Source organism: Delphinapterus leucas, chromosome 11, assembly GCF_059928025.1.
Source record: "Delphinapterus leucas isolate spDelLeu-1000000601 "Yukka" chromosome 11, BTC_Dleu_Yukka2, whole genome shotgun sequence".
Taxonomy (NCBI): Eukaryota; Metazoa; Chordata; class Mammalia; order Artiodactyla; family Monodontidae; genus Delphinapterus; species Delphinapterus leucas.
Genome location: NC_143139.1, coordinates 12,465,580 through 12,482,464, shown reverse-complemented (window position 1 = coordinate 12,482,464; position 16,885 = coordinate 12,465,580). Strand labels below are relative to the sequence as shown.

The 16,885-nt window shown below is 38.7% G+C and overlaps 1 protein-coding gene across 1 annotated transcript in view; it reads right to left on the bottom strand.

The window, feature by feature from the left end:
* PTPRO (protein tyrosine phosphatase receptor type O) overlaps positions 1-16,885 on the bottom strand; it is a 117,279-nt gene that overhangs the window by 44,860 nt on the left and 55,534 nt on the right. Inside the window, exons 13-15 of the mRNA XM_089920073.1 lie at positions 4,997-5,136; positions 2,356-2,488; positions 293-413 (exon numbers count right to left, since the gene is read on the bottom strand). Of these exons, the coding sequence (XP_089776199.1) occupies positions 293-413; positions 2,356-2,488; positions 4,997-5,136 (394 nt within the window). The remainder of the gene's footprint in view (positions 1-292; positions 414-2,355; positions 2,489-4,996; positions 5,137-16,885) is intronic.

The window sequence follows — 16,885 nt, the reverse complement described above, 5'->3', positions numbered from 1 at the left end:
AATATATTTGGAAGTATCCAAATATAATGAGTGAATCCCAATGTATGGGCTACTTAAAATGACAAGATTGATAGTAAGAGGTCTGACTTTGTGTAAACAAACAATCTTTTGCTTTACTATTTCAAAGGTAATGTTCTCTAAAATAATATTGAAAAGTCTATTTAGAAAACGCAAAATAGAAACTGAAAGCAAACTCATGGCTGTACAATTTAGGTCTGCAAAAGCCACACGCGTACGAGAAACAAAAATATTTTAGAGGCTGTGGGTGAAAGATGAGCAAAACACAACTTACCTCGCCATCTGCAGATGCTTCTTCCTAAGAATGATAAGGGTAATGAGCAGTAATCCAATTAACAGTGTGCTAAGGACGGCCAGCACGGAGATGACTACCACGTTGGGATTCATTTCTGAAACTAAAGAGAAAAGCCATACGTGTTCATTGTAGCTTCCACGACATGGAAACTAACAGGACCATTCATTGTTTCTCATCTGACCTTAAGACTAACAAACTTATGATGATAACATCAACAGCAACAGTGATGTTTCTCCAAGCCAGCAATGGCCTCTTCCCGGTCAACTCTTAACGTAGTAAAGTAGATTGACAAATAGTGTTTGGGTGGCTGGAAGAATTGAGTCCATTTCAAAGGCCCATACTCAGGATGTTCTTATCAAAGGAAACTGTGAAGTGTAAAGAATGCCTCTGCCATGGTTTGGGTTCACTTGAAAAAAATATCTAGAAGTCATTATCATGTATTATCACTGTTTAACATTTTCAAAAGCTTAGAGAGGGGGAGGCTCTTATTTTATGCCCATGACTTTAAAGTCAGAAAGCACAGCTGTATATTTTCCTCACAACTAATAATGTATATGAAAAAGGCATTAGCAAGCTGCCATCTGCTGCAGCACTTAACACATCGCTAGCACTAGGCATTCTGATGATCTGTAACCATATGTTTCGAGGTTTTTCCATCTGCACAACTCAAGAGATTAAACTTATTAATAAGTTGCAGGGTCTTTAAGAACAGGGGTTGCTCTCATATACTAGGTCTTCTATGATCCATCTTCAATGGCACTTACACATTGCCTACTTCACACAGTATCTGGAAGACCAAGATGTTAAAGGTGGGAATGTATATCAAATATTTTTATAAAACTCTTAAAAGTGGACCAGAGGAAAAGAGGAGATACCATCCTCTGCATTGGTCACAAAGTCACAGAACTGGCTGGCCTGCGCAATCTCTAAGGCTTTTGGTATTTTCCACATTCCATTTGGGCCAGCTTGGCTCCAGTTTATGGGTAGAAGTACTTGAACAGAAAGAACATTAGACTCATGGTCAGAAGAGACTGTTCAAGTTCGCTTGACTATTACCTGCCATTTGGGGAAGCTATTTTACCTGTCTCTTCTGGCCTCATTTTCCTCACTTGCAAGTACGTTTAATAATATCACCTGTTTCACTGGATTGCTGTACAGATGACAAGGAATCATGAACATTAAAGTATTTTTAGAAAATGTAAAAGGATGTCAAAATGAGAGACCATTAATTTACTTTTCAGGTCCATTTTTGCCCTCACTTCTGAAAAAGCAAAAACTAAAAACAGAAAATAAAAAAGTCTATTCTAGTGGTCACTGGATGTAGTGGCAAAACATATTAATGCTATGTAAATGAAAACGAACCAGTAAAGGGATAATGTGATGGTAAGAGTGGTTTTATTACAGGCAGCTTCAGAGAGGGTCTCAGATTACAGAATTAGACTCAAGCAGGGAAGTAAAACAAATAATGTAACTTAGAAAAAGAATAAGGAAATAGCATTATTCTGGACTTTTCATTAATATCTAATTTCCCCAATTATACTTTCTGCTTGATTGGAAATTTTTCTGCTTTGACCCAGTACTTTGGGTTCACCATTATTTGATCAGTGACAGCTAAAGGTCAAGGCTAGAATAGATGCACCTGACCTGATTAGGGTACGGTGGGTACCACTGAAGAGGATTATGGGGAATGATGAAACTGATGATAACAACTAGCATTTAGACAGCATGTGCTAGAGCTTTATGTACTTTATTTCTAAGCCTGAAAACAACTCAACAAGGTACATATTATTATTCCAGTTTTACAGATGAAGAAACAAAGGTTCAGAGAGAGTAAATATCTTTTCCTAAATCACATAACTAATAAGTGCAGTTAGGGATTGGAATTAAAGTCTCCCTGAAGTCAAAGCTTGGAATTTTTCAATGAAAGCTGAGTTTTATTTTTTAAAAAAGATGGATTATATATATTTAAAAAGAAAACGTAAGGAAAATCTGGAAAGATATAATTTCCAAAGACACCAGAGTCCACTAATGCCTGTAATTACCCATTGTTGAGACGGCTATGAATGTAGGGACACTGGGGCTGTCATGACTAAAGCTGGTGACACTACAGTTGTAGGCAGTGGCAGGAAGGAGGCTGGAGATGGTCACGACATGAGAAGAAACAGAAATCGGTTCCTGGAGATGCAGAAAACAAGATAAATGTTATGTTATCTTCATCTATTTTGGTTTTAAAATTATCAGTATTTTTCATAGTTGAGTAGGTAACGTGTGTGCACAGAGTAAAAAATTTAAAAAACAAAAAAGGAAGCAGTGAAAACTATTTCCTTCTTTCTGTACTTCCCATCTACCCAATTCTCTTCCATGGAAGCAGCCATTGTTGTCAGGTAGGTTAGTTTTCTTCCCATCTGTATTTTATGGATGTATAAACATAAAAGAATATAGTTAAAAATGTAAGTGCTAACATAGTTTCCGCATCGTTCTGCTTATTTTTTATCTTGTTTCTCAGTATATTTTGGCACTCTTTCCATATTAGCACAGATAAAGCTATTTCATTTTAGGGGTTGCATAGAAATCCAGTGAAAGAACATACTTTATTTAACCAGTCCCCTATTAATAAATGTTGAAGCAGTCTCTGATTTGTTGCTATTATTAACAATGCAACAATGAATATAACTTCACAATTATGGGAACATATGTATATGTACACATACTCATTTAGTATATGTATGTATATATACACATATGCATTCATATACACAAAACCTGTGTGCATATGTGTGTGTATGTATGTGTGAATACATACATATACAACCACTCATATTCCTAGAAGTTGAATTGCTGGCTCAATAAGTTATATATTTTTAATTTTGTAAGCTATTGACAAATTATCTTCCATAGACATTTTCCAAGGGACCCACCTACCATCAGTGTGTGACAATGCCTGTTTCCTTACATCTGTCCCTACACAACAAATCTGCAAACTTTTTGAGCTTTTCTAATCTTATTAGTGGAAGTTGTACCTCATTATAGTTTTATTTTGCATTTCTTTCACCATGAGTGAGCTCAATCATCTTTTTCTATGTTTAAGAACATTTTGTGTTTATTTTCTATGAAATATTTGTTTTGGTTGGTTCGTCTTTATCTTTTTCATTTGTAGTAGATCTTTGTATATTAAGAACACTATCCCCTTTGTCTGCATCCTCGGCTTTTAAATAGCATCCACCAAAGGCATAAAGACTTTGTGTTCTCCAAAACATTTAATATTAACTTATTCTTGAGTAGAAGAAGCTGTTAATTTGGTGCGCCAGTGGCCAGACACTGATAAGTACAACTGCACAGTATAAAAAGATGAGGTAGCATAATATTGTTTTTCAAAACAAGGATCTGAAAACAACTCTGCCTAAAGAGGTGAGAGCCATGAGCACGGATTTCCCACTCCCATCTCCTTCATGATCCCATAAAAGAATGATTCTAAGGAAAGATTTTTGCTAACAGGACTCAGTTGTAGTAACCATTGTTTTCTTAAAGGGAGGCATTACTCTAGCTGCAGAGAAGAAAATTCATTACTGGCAGAGTAGCTATTTTCCAAAAGGATTCGTAGGATAGAAAAAAGATTCAGCTGTTCAGTACAGATCAAAAAGAGATACATTTGCAGAACAGACTATCAAAAGGGGAAAGAAATCAAAGCAAATTATCTTAACACTCATATGAAAAGATTCGTACTCCCAGAAATCCTTTTTTCTTTTCAATCTCATGAACTGCATTATTTAAAAAACATCAGTTATTCATGTCCATAGTATTAGTCTTTGCACTGTATTTTGTGACATCCCTCACAGATTTGCCCTTTTCCTTCCACGTCTGGCTGTAACATAGTTTTTTCGTTACTCCCCCCCCCCATCCAGGTCCACTTCTCTCCTTCCATTCAATTTAACCCCGTGAAAAACTCAGTATTCATCATATCTGCTATTTGTGATTCTAAAGCTTTAACAATCACCTCTCTCAGCGTTCACCTTCCCAAACAAAATCGTCCTCCTTACTAACTTCTTTTAAATTCTCTTGGTAGTATGGATCTCTCTTCCGGCACTTATATTTTATTTTAATTATTTCTACTCGAGTGAAATATCCACAATTAAATGAAAGACATTTTTTGAAGGCAAGTATTGATTCTATGATTTGTGTCCCATACAATGCCTTTCTCATAAGCGGCAATCAGTTCATATTTGTTAAATTATATTTTATATGACAGTGTCTTTATCCCTTCCATCAGTTTAATGGCCAATAAGAAAATGCCTCAATTTAACCTCAATATGACCTGGAGTGGCTAAGAACTGGGGACAAACGCAAGAGAGAGGAGATATGGGGACATATGTATATGTATAGCTGATTCATTTTGTTATACAGCAGAAACTAACACATCATTGTAAAGCAATTATACTCCAATAAAGATGTTAAAAAACAAGATAAATACAAAGATGGAAATAAACTTTGTGATTTGGCAAGTTGGTTATGACAGATTTTGGGCTTGCTCTAAGAATAATTTTAAATTTCTATCACTGAAAACCAAAAGTGTACATGAAAATTTTCATTTTATATCATTCAAAGAAAGAGGAGATTTTCACTTTGCTTGGATAATGAGCCTTAATCAAAATTAACTCAGAAAAGGAAAATCCGAGCATACAGTACCTGGAGTTTTATATCCTGGCTGGAGCCAACTTGTTGACAGAAGACTTCGAAGAAATCAGCTACTCCCTCTTCCACCCACAGCAAAGTCACCGAGGTCTGGGTTTTATTCACCGCAAAGAGTGATTTTGGAGGAGCTGGTTCTGAGCAAAGATAAGTTAAAAAAAATTAATTTAATATAAAATATTCTTCCTTCCTTCATTAATCAAAAGAAAAAAACAGGCAAAAAATTCCAAGTATGGGTAGTTAAGAGCACCATAAAGAGTGTATATTGCTTTCAAAATATGTCCTCTTACAAAGATGGTCATCTAACTTGCAAGGCAGAATATTTTGCATCTTTTATTTTATACTTCTCTTTTTGTAACAGTTCTGTTTTCTACTTCAGCTTTATTATAGACATAATCTATTAATAGTTTTTGTGTCATCTACACTGGAGTTAGCACTGCCCATATGATACCGAATTTTCTGGGTGAGAAACAAAAAGCTGTACTGAAAAGACTGAGAAAAATGAAAGTGGTGTGCTCCCTTCTTATGGGGAGATTCAGTCTGGTGCTGAGCCAAAAACCTGCCTTCCTTTCTCGGGAGACTATTTGGAATAATTTAGCCAGAGGAATGGCTTCTTGAAAATTTAGTCAAAATTAAGAGGGGTAAAGCTAAAGAGATAATATGATTTTTAAGGAAGAGGATTGATGGAAGAAGACTGGATGGTTGACAAAACGTTAGAGGACTGATTTCTTTATCTTATTCTTTTAGACATTTAATTTTGATCAATAAATTAATCCATTAGTTAAGTAAACCATTCTATCTGTGCCCTTTCGTATGCCTTTCCAATAACTGAGTCACTGGACTTGTAGGCTTGATACCAATGCCTGTCTGTTCCCCAGTTCTAGGAGGTGGTCTGCTGTCTTGTTCCCAGTTGCTGAATCTCTCCTGGTCCCCTCCTTGCCCCCGTGTCCTTTGGGCATTGCCCTTCCCTCAAGTTCCTCCAGTACACAAAGTGCTATGCCTGAATCCAAGTTCTTAAGCCAGGGTCCCTCTTACCTGCTGTCAGATCTCCTTGACTTTGCTTGTTTGGACAAAAATCTTGCTGTCAGGTTCACATAATAGCATAATCTGCCCATCAGCATGTCCCTGACAGACAGCTCTCCACACTGTTTGCTTGTTACTTGGATTTCTTTTCATTATCTGCCTCACCCTTCCAAGTCTGTTCTACAGCTCCTGGTGTTTAGCAAAAAAGCCCTAGAAGCCATTTCACTCTTTTGACAAGTGATATGTCTTTGTGGGGGGAAGGCCTGGACCTTCTTTCTGGAATATCATCATCATGTCCAGAACCAAGAAGTTTGTCAGAATCATTCTTGACGTGATCTATTGCAGTAACCTAAACTTGTGTCCAACTGAAAAAGAAGCATTTTCCTTTCCAGAGGCAACCTGACAAAGTTGGGCACAAGAGTTGAAGGAGGAAATAAACGAGTTGGTCTTGGGCAAGTATAACTCACAATAGATGTCAGGACCCCTTTCTCATTTGCAATGAATTGTTCATTCCTCTAGATGTTGTATCGTCTCGCTTGCCCTATGATGAAGACTGTTGATGAGACACAGAAGTCTACTTCCACTTCTTACATCCTTCATAATTGTCACTGCTAATAACATTATGAGTCAGAGACTAAGTCCTCCAATGATTCTGACTCCTGCAGAACTTGGATCTTTGGAAGCAAGTGTGAGGTTGTCTGAGGCAGAGATAGATGATCTGTTAGGCTGAGCCTGGGCTATGTCTCTTTAAAAGATACACACTGTGGAATTGCTCCTCGGAGTGAGTTTCTCCGACTATGATTAGAATCCCTAGGACATCTGTATATTTTTTCCTGATGGGTAGATAAAATCAGTTTAGTTATCTGATATGAACATTGCCCAGATCCTAGTTTCTGGATCCAACCTTTTACATATTGATTTCCCATCACATATCATCTGTTCTTACTCAAGTATCTCACTATTAACCTCAACTCCATAAGGTTAAAATGGAATGTGGAGTCCTTGCCTTTCCTCAAATCGGTTCTGCTTTCCACCTGCCCCTGATTCTGTCCTAAGAAGCATCATTATTTCAATGGTCTAAGATGACAATTTTGAAGCTCTCCTCTTGCTTCTCAGTCTCAGATCGCATTATCTTTTAATACTTCCTTTCATTTCTTCCTTTTATTTATTTCTTTTATTTTATTGCCCATCCAGGCTTTTGCCATCACACTTAGCATTCATTACAACAGCCCCTTATTCCCTTTCCCTGCCTCTTACTTGATTCTTTCTTCGTTTTGCCAGCGATGGTTTAAAAGGTCTTATAACACCACTTTGCTCCTGTTAGATCCTATCTGTGCAATGATCTATTGTGATCAATGTCTATGGTGTCAAATCCAAATATGCCGAGTGTTAAAGATTCTATGTACACTGGCCACTTGCTACTCATCGCCACCATCTCTCCCGCACAGACATGCTGCCCCGTAAAGCCAGTCTTCCCACTGACAATCACACAGGTATTACTTTATCTCAACTCATGTATTTCCCCTCAGTGTACTCTTTCTTCTCTTCTGATCATCTTAAAGAAAACGTCTTACCTTCTCCTTGAAGCCTTATCTGATGACTGTCTCTTGATGCTCTATCCCTTCTCTGACCTTCTATTGCCCTTAAATGTTTTCTGTGTGACCTATGTGAGTGAAGTCCTGATTCCACTGGGTCCTATTAGATTCTTTAAGAATGGCAGCCATGTGTTATAAATTATTTCATCTTTATTTTGAACCAGCCAAGTGTAGGGACTCAATGAATGTTATCTATTGACAGACTTAAAACATAAGTCAAGATTCATTAAACAGAGGCGTTAAGATTCAAGCATCAGGTAAAACCAGACAGGCATTGAGTTTTGATATTCTCTGCCTTTTTATAGTGATTATATTTGTAAAAAGTCATCAGCTCTCAGTGGCAGGGTCAAGGACTGTTGTGAATTAGAATTTTTCTCAGTGGCCCAAGAAATATGATTTAGATAATGGAGTAGGGATTTCTTTGAGTCTGGCTGAGAATGTGGACCTAGGTGAGAAGTAGATCCTCAGGAAAATCTCCAAAGGATCTGGGACCTCAAACAGCCATGTAACATTTTTTTTCCCTCAGGTGGTATATGAGGCAATAGATTATTCCAAGATCACTATACCCATTATCTCTGCATTCTTTTCTGAAAGATCTAATGCGTTTCAGTTCTGCATTGTGAATACAGACTCACAACTCATTAAGTTGTTAATGAGTAACATTCACAAATCACCTGCTTGAAGACTTATGATCTTTGGATAGGTATATTTTCCTAGATATATTAGGGAGAATTTCCACACTACTATTCCAAAGAAAATAAAGGTATCACAATATTTCATAAGTGGAGGTGTAATTAGATTGGGAGGGGCTTATAATTAAATTTCACTACTCAAGACAACATCTGCCCCAGGGAATGTATTAAAATATTGGAATTATATTGTGCAACACAGTAGCTACTAGCCACATTTGGCTAGTCTTGAAATGTGGCTAGTCTGAATTGAGAGGTGCTGCATGAGTAGAATACAGATTAAATTTCAAAGACTTTAGTATGAAGAAAGAATAAAAATATCTCATTAATATTTCTTTACATTGATTACACGTTGCAGTGGTACTACTTTGGATTTACTGGGTTAAATAAAGTATATTAAACTCAACTTCACCTATTTCTTTCTACTATTTTGTAATGCAACTACTAGAAAATTTAAAATTACATTTGTGGCTCTCACCATATTTGAATTGTATAGTACTGGGTTAGAACATTTCTTCCTGTTTGGTAGAGAAGTCTGGAAATTCTTGGCAGAAACTGGTCAGAGGGGTTCCCCTTCTGCTGTCTATCTCTTCTCATGAGAAGGCAAGGTCAGCTCAGCCTCATAGCTTAGGATGGCTTAGAGGTTCATGTTCCGCATCCTTAGAAACAAGGCTAAAAGTGGTGAATGGCTAAATATTGTTTAGACAATTTCATATGGTGGGGAATACATTGACACACAAAAGCCTCTTGAGTGGTCTGTGTCTCTGTTATGGCCTGAATTGTGTTCCCTAAAATTCACGTGTGGAAGCCCTAAACCCCAGCACCTCAGAATGTGACTGTGATTGGAGATAGAGCCTTTCAAGAGGTGATTATGTTAAAATGAAGCTATCAGGGTGGGCCGTAATCCAATCTGGCTGGTGTCCTTGTCAGAAGAGGATGTTTAAGCATACAAAGAGGCACCAGGAATGAATGGGTTCAGACAAAGGACTATGTGAGGACACAGCTAGAAGGTCGCCATCTGCAAGCCAAGGAGAGAGGCCTCAGAAGAAACCAAACCTGCTAACACCTTGATCTTGGACTTCTAGCCTCCAGAAATGTGAGAAAATACACTTCGGTTGTTTAAGCCCCACGGCCTGTGGTATTTTGTTTTGGCAGCCCTAGCAAACTAATATGGTCTCTTACTGCTCAAAATATCAAATTCCACGTAGTTCATAAAGGGGAGAGACATGAAGCCTTTTTAAATTTTGTTAAATGAGCCTTAATTTAATGTATACAAAACACTTTATATAATATAAAGAGTCATGTACGTATTAGTTACAGAACAGCTTCTGATTATCATTTTCTATCTCCCTAAATGACATTTTACATTTCTTCAAAATTCCCCCTGCTCCATAATGTCAGATGTCCTTTTGTTTAAAATAATTTCAGAATCCATGATATTTGATATGAGAACCTATGGATGTGAAGAAAGGAGATAGACATACTATTTTGACAAAATGGGATATAGATACAGGGTTGTTTGCCTTTAAATATGCTAATCATTGCAAGTGTTATACTCAACTATTTGGTCCTCTCTTTCCTTCTCTTCTCTCCCCCTCAGTGCCCCTCCTACTTGTGTTGGGGATCCAACCTAATTTTATAAGAAAATCAAGTACTATGCATAGAACGTGGACTGAATGGAAAGTGGTAACGCTATCTCTACCATTTAATTTAGGATGGATTATGAGAGGCTCACGGTGCTGCCCAGGATCTCCGGGAAGTGAAGGTGACACTGGGTGAAGTGTGAGCGAGTATTTGATTCACATTCTCTGCTCTGGCAGCAAAGCTCTTCCTTTCCCTGGGAATTCCAAAGGGAGTCAGCTGTAATATTCAGCCTTGGAGCAGAACGGAATGTATTTAATGCCTAAAATCCGTCTTTCTCTGACAGTTATTACATTGTTTCTTATTTTAATGTGACCCATTAGTTTAGCTGGTGATAGAATTATGTTAATGAGGCTAAGGTTAAATCCATAAAAGCTTACTGGTTTTATTCCATTTGTATTTCATACCTTTAAACTTGGTGAGTCGTTTTACAAATGTGTGACATTGATGATAAGGAGAATTCAATAGAAAAACATTGTAAAAAATGATTGACGTGGCAAAATCTATTTTTAATCCTCAGCCTGACTGAAGCAATTTGTTAGTATCCTTTTCATACACAAACGCTGGTCTTTAGCATCTGTATTAGAGTAAGTCTTTTAAATCGATTTTTATTTTCCTCATCTCAAGCCACAGAACGTATATTCAACTTGGCCAAAGAAAACATCTGTGACTTAAGCAGTGTAAGCTGCATAAGTTACCTTCAACTTGGTCAAAAACAGCATCTGAAGAAAAGCACTCTTTGAAAAGAAAAAAAAAACCCCAAACCCTAAGGGTGAGTTAAGATTGATATGCCATGAAATGAAGAAGAGGAAAATGTATATTAAACAACAGTCACCTTCGTTAGGTCTGAAGTTTATTAGGCCTATTCTCTTACCGACTTTGGGAGATTCTTTTCCTCTGTACACTTAATAAGCAATTAGAACATTTAAAATAACATTGGGGAATGTAAAAATATTCAGGCAAATACTTAGCAATAAATTACAGTTAGGCCCTTTTCATATACAGAACATAGAAATTTCTTAGGAATTAGAAATACCTGTCATTTTCATTACATTTTAAAGAAATTTTTTATAGCTTAATGATTGCAAGTGTAATATCCTTTTCTGCAAATCATTGGGTAAGTTATGGTATTACCAGCTCAAGTAATTTCTGAAGATTAGTAGAATTTTTCAGAGAAATCTTTTAACTTAGTTTAAAACAAAATATCTGGGGGCTTCCCGGGTGGCGCAGTGGTTGAGAGTCCACCTGCCGATGCTAGGGGACACGGGTTCGTGCCCCGGTCCAGGAAGATCCCACATGCTGCAGAGCAGCTGGGCCCGTGAGCCATGGCCGCTGAGCCTGTGCTCCGCAACAGGAGAGGCCACAACAGTGAGAGGCCCGCGTACCGCAAAAAACAAAACCCAAAAAAACCCAAAATATCTGACTTCCTCCTTTGTTGGTTCCAGGAATATGTGTTTTTGTTTGGCATTTTTATTAGTTAGGACTTAGATATTGCACAATTCTTAGAAAAAGGTAGCTACTCTTACTGTATCATCAGCCTTGTTGCCTTTACTCTGAACTCAGTTATGAACTAAATCCTAAAACTGGAAGAAACATTAAAGATCATTAATCCAGACCCTCATTTTGTAGAAGAGGCAGCTGAAATTCAGAGGGCCTGGGTCATCTTTCTAAGGTGACACAATTTGACTGTGAAGGCAAGTACCTCTAGGTAAGGGTCCCCTTCCTGCACCCAGCTTCCTCCCTAGACATATGAGCATTTTCCATATAACTGGGGACCATGAGGTCTTCTGGAAAGTTCCTTTGACCAGAAGACCAGCTTTTCCAGAGTGGGCACTTGCTTGAGTATTTAAATCAGAGGCAGACATCATGATCATTGCCATGGTAGTCCAACATCTAGATTCTCTAAATATATCCAAGGGCAACAAGCAAAACATGCAAGTCACTTTACGGTGGGTGGGAGAAACGATTTTAGGGAAGTGCTGAAATTGTGTGGCATGGCCATGGGCAGTTGGCAAATTGCAGTGACACTCAGAAAACCACTGCAATGAGAAATGGGGGAGACATATATTGAGGACAGGTATCGGTTAGTCTTGGGCCCAGGAATGGAGCCATGGAACAGTGACATGCCTGGCAGCCTAACCCAGACAAACATGCTTGCACGGGGCTGCTGGCCATCAGGAATGTATAAGAATAGTAGCACAGCAGTTACAATCCTCTGCAGACCTAAGGAAATTGCATGTGTTTATAAGAGGTCAATAGATGAGAACTTTCACAAGCTTCCATCATCAATCCCTCCTACTCATACACCCCCTTAATGCCCATAGACTCTGTCATTTATCGTCTTACTACAGATCCACCCACCCTAAGGCCACCCCCTCCAATGGCACCCTTGGTCCCATCTCCTTTGGCCCATTTAAGGACCAACAAATCTCACTTCTCACCCCAACAAACCTCACCCCAACAAATCTCACCTCTAAGTATCCTGCATCATCAATTTCCCCTGCTCTGTTGAATCATTCTGATTAGCTCAATGGCAAACTGTTTCCACCCACTTAAAGGCAAGGAAAAACAAAACAAAATACAAACTTGGATCCTTTTATCCTCAGCTACTGCCCATTTTCTCACCTTTTTACAGTCTTACCTCCGCAAAAGTTTAATTCCAGCTGTCTTCAGTTTTTCTGCTTTTGTTATCTTTTTTTCCTCATTCACCATTCTACCCAAATGCCTTCTCTGCAAATCACCAATGACTTCTGTATTGCTAAGATCAGTGATCAATTCTGATTTGTCATCTAACTTATCAACAAACTTGACATGTTGATCACTGTCTATTCACTCAAGTACTTTCTTGGCTTGGCTCTTAGGACATCAGATTTTTTTTTTGTGGTTCGCGGGCCTCTCACTGTTGTGGCCTCTCCCGTTGCGGAGCACAGGCTCCGGACGCACAGGCCCAGCGGCCATTGGCTCACGGGCCCAGCCGCTCCGCGGCATGTGGGATCCTCCCGGAGCAGGGCACGAACCTGCGTCCCCTGCATTGGCAGGCGGACTCTCAACCACTGTGCAACCAGGGAAGCCCTAGGACATCATATTGTATGTGCTTCTTCTTACTTTACTGACCACTTTTTCTCAGGCTCCTTTGCTGGTTTTCCCTCACCACTTCCACTTTTAAAAGTTGGGGTGCCTAGGGCTTAGTTCTTGGGTAGCATTCTTTTTTCATTACTTGTTCCCTGATAACCTCATCAAGTCTGTTTTCTGTCTACCCTCATATTTATATTTCCAGTGCTGAAATCCCCAGAACCCAAGCTCCTTTCTCCAACTGCCTACTCAGTAACTGTTCTTTATTGTTTAATAGGCACCTTCAAATGTTGACACATCCCAAACAGAACTTCTGACCTTTCCCCCCAAACCTGCCTCTCCCATAATCTTCCTCAACTCAATAAATTGCACGTTTGTCCTTCCAATTTCTCAGACCCCAGAACTTGTCATTTCCCTAGGCCTCTTTCATTCATTCACAGACAACACCTAAATCTATCAGTAAATTCTCTCAGCCCCACCTTCAAATAAATTTTGAATCTGATCACTTTTCATCATGCTGGTGGAAGCAAGTATAAGCTTGTATCTGGATAGATGCTACAGCCTCCTAACCCTAAGGAGGAGGGTGATCATGTAAGTTATCAAAAGTGTCCAGTTGGAATCCTTTTGGGAGGAAAGGCATTGCTAAAGAAGATGACTAGCTTTTACCTGATCCATAACAGATATCTGGTATCTGAAGCAACTGGGATGAAAGGTCATCTTATCTAACTGGTCTCCTGCTTTTACCCTCACCCATGTGATCCCTGGAACTGGTCAGGTCACATTACTCCTCTGCTTGAACCACCCAGGGGAACGTCATCTCCCTCTGGTTAAATCCTGCACGATTTGTTCCCTTGCTACATTTCTGCCTTCTAAGTTACTCTTTGTCTCTATTCCACGTCAGTGACACTGCCTTCTCAACTTTTCCTTGAACTTTCCAAGCGCAGCGCTGCTTCTTGAACTTTGCATCTGTGGTTCCTTCTGCCTACAGACTCTCCTCCCAGCTGCCTGCTCGGCATCTGCAGCTCCCTCAGGATTTGGCTGAAATAGCACCTTCACAGTGCAGCTTCCTCTATCCCCATCCCTACAAAAACTGCATCCCCACCTGCACCACAGAACTCTTCCTGCTTCATTTTTCTCCATAACACTTATCACCATTTGGCATCCTTATATTTATGCTTGTCTCTTTTTCTCCACTAGAAGGAGGATAGAAATTTCTGTCAGCTTTGTTCATTTCTGTATCCTCAGCACCTAGATTAGTGGGAAGCACATAATAAATGTTAAAGATTTGTTGACTGATAGGATAAGTGAATTTTTAAAAACTATAGTACCTTGGTTATTTTATTATCTTCTTTCTAATTGACTGGTGGTATATATATGCTGTACTTGGTAAATTTTTGCCAGCCATCACAGTCATATTATTACCCAAATTAATAGAATATCTGCGTAAAGTGTGTTTATATATATATAAATTATGTTAAATATAAATATATATAAATAAAGGATATACACACTTTCTTTCCTTTATCATTTCCTCCCTCTCTTCAATCCATTCATTCGTTCATCTTCCTTTCCTCTCTCTGTGCTACATTGACACAAATTTATTCACCTTCTTATTGAACTCATTTTTGTTTGTGTGTTTTGGTGGTGGGTAAGGGGAATAACAAGTTAGTCACTTACCGGGAGAGGATTCAAGGAAAGGGATGGGTGGCTAGGGAGAGGAACTTTAGACTTCAGTTTGCCATGACTCACAACACTTAACTCAATTCGTTCCAAAAATGAGAAGTGCATATATCCAAGTAACTATTTCCCAAAATTGTACACTCAATGACTTCAACATAAGAATTAAACAAATTTTCTCAACTGACAGAGAGACCAGGAAGGGCGGGCGGTACCTTGTAATGGCTGGGCTTTTATATAGTCAGAAATTATATTTCATCAAAATGGATATAATTATTTGTAAGCTACTAAAATTTGATGTGTGAGTGTGCATGAGAGAGAGAGAGAGAGTGAGAGAAGAGAGCAGATTCTAATATCCCCCCAATTCCTAACATCTGTATCTATCGTCAAATTATGTTTTAAAGATTTCTCATCTATATAAAAACTTTCATGGCGGAGATTAAGGAAATCAAGCCAATTTCACAATGCTCAAATTCCCAAACAGGAACAGAAAGCCACAGGAATGGGTGTGAGGCTCCTTCCTGCTCTGTTAAATGCGTTCATAGAAAAATGAAGTTTTTAGAAAAAAAAATACACCCCAAATCCAGGAAGACATAAGCCAGCAGATGGATTAAAAAGTACTGTTTCTAGATCCAGGCTCAACAGATTTCTCTAGGTTTCAACTTGCCCAAATGAGGACATCGCACTAAATTATCTCCAAATCTCTCCCAGAACTAAAGTTACCTGAGTCCTTATCTTGAGCCTGCCTGAGCAGGTTGGTGGTCAGGATAAAGCAGACCTTTGACAATAGTGGTGTACACCTTCTGTTTTTCGCCTTTCTCTGACTTTATTGGCTGTTCCTTCCATGTCTCTCTTGCTAACTGCTCTCCCTCTGCTCAGTCTCTAAATGCTAGAGAGTTGTTCTTCTTGGCTAGACCCAGGGCTCCTCTACTCTGTTTCTACTTAGTACTTGATGATCTTATCCAGACACCCCCAAATTTATGTTTCCACCCTAGAATTCTCCCCTGATCTCCAGACACATATATCAACAGTCTCTTTACTTGAAAACTGCACTTGGATGTCCTTTTGATTTTTTATGTCTGAGGAAGAATCCTTGACTCTCAGCTTTCCTCCAGTTTCCTCCTCTTCTAGTTTTTCTAGTCCTTTCAATCTCAGTAAATTGTACCACCCACCACCCTAGTTGCTCGAGAGCAAAGCCTAGGAGACATTCTTAATTTCTCTTTCTCTCATTTGCTGTTTCACCCCATCAGAAAATTCTGGGGACACAGCCTCCAAAACAGCTCCTGAATTCTGCCCAGTTTTCTCCATCTCCATTATTACCATTTCAGTCAAAGTTACCATCATTTCCCACAGCACTTATTTTAATTAGAATGCTGTTTTTAAGGCTAATGACAAATAATCCCTTAATTGGTCTCCCTACCTTTATTGTTGACCCCCAAATCCTTTCTCCCTTGAGCAACTGGAAGGCTTATTTTAAATATAAGTCAGATTATTTATGTTAAATTCTCTAAATGGCTTCAAATGTGCAATTTCAAAATAAAATCTCAACTCCATGCCTCGCAAGTCCCATATAATCTGACTTCTCCTGTTCTTTCTGCCTACGTGCTCTTCCTCAACCTTTTCATGGATGATCCTTGTTATTCAGATCTCTTCTCGTTGCTTCCTCAGAGAAAGCTTTTACTCCAAAGCCATCTGCATCATACTACCCTATTTTAATGCTCTGTAAAGCACTTATGACCATCTCTCCCTTCACTAGATCGTAAGCTCCTTGTGAACAGAAAATGAGCGTAACTTTTTGGGTTTATTACGATAAGAAGTCTGGCATCTGAGCAGTGCTTAGAAGTTTCTCAGCATATATTTGTTAAATAAATTAATGAATGGATATTCTATTACCATAGATCTATTTTATGAATCTCATTCTTATTTCTTTCTCATTCTTGTTTCTTTTCCTCACTTCTTCCTCCCCCACCCCAGCCTTTTTTTTTCTTTTTAGGTTGGAAAACTGATTGTACGATGCAAGCTTATCAAATCCTCCTAAAGTTTCTCCAGAGTTCCAGGTAGATTCACCAAGACTAGAAGTTACAACTGGTTGCTCGTTGAAGCCGCAGTTGTATGCAGACCAACGAGCTCTTGTAAAATGACAAGTCTTAGTGCAGATTTGATTGACATTTGCATTAACTGCCAAAGTG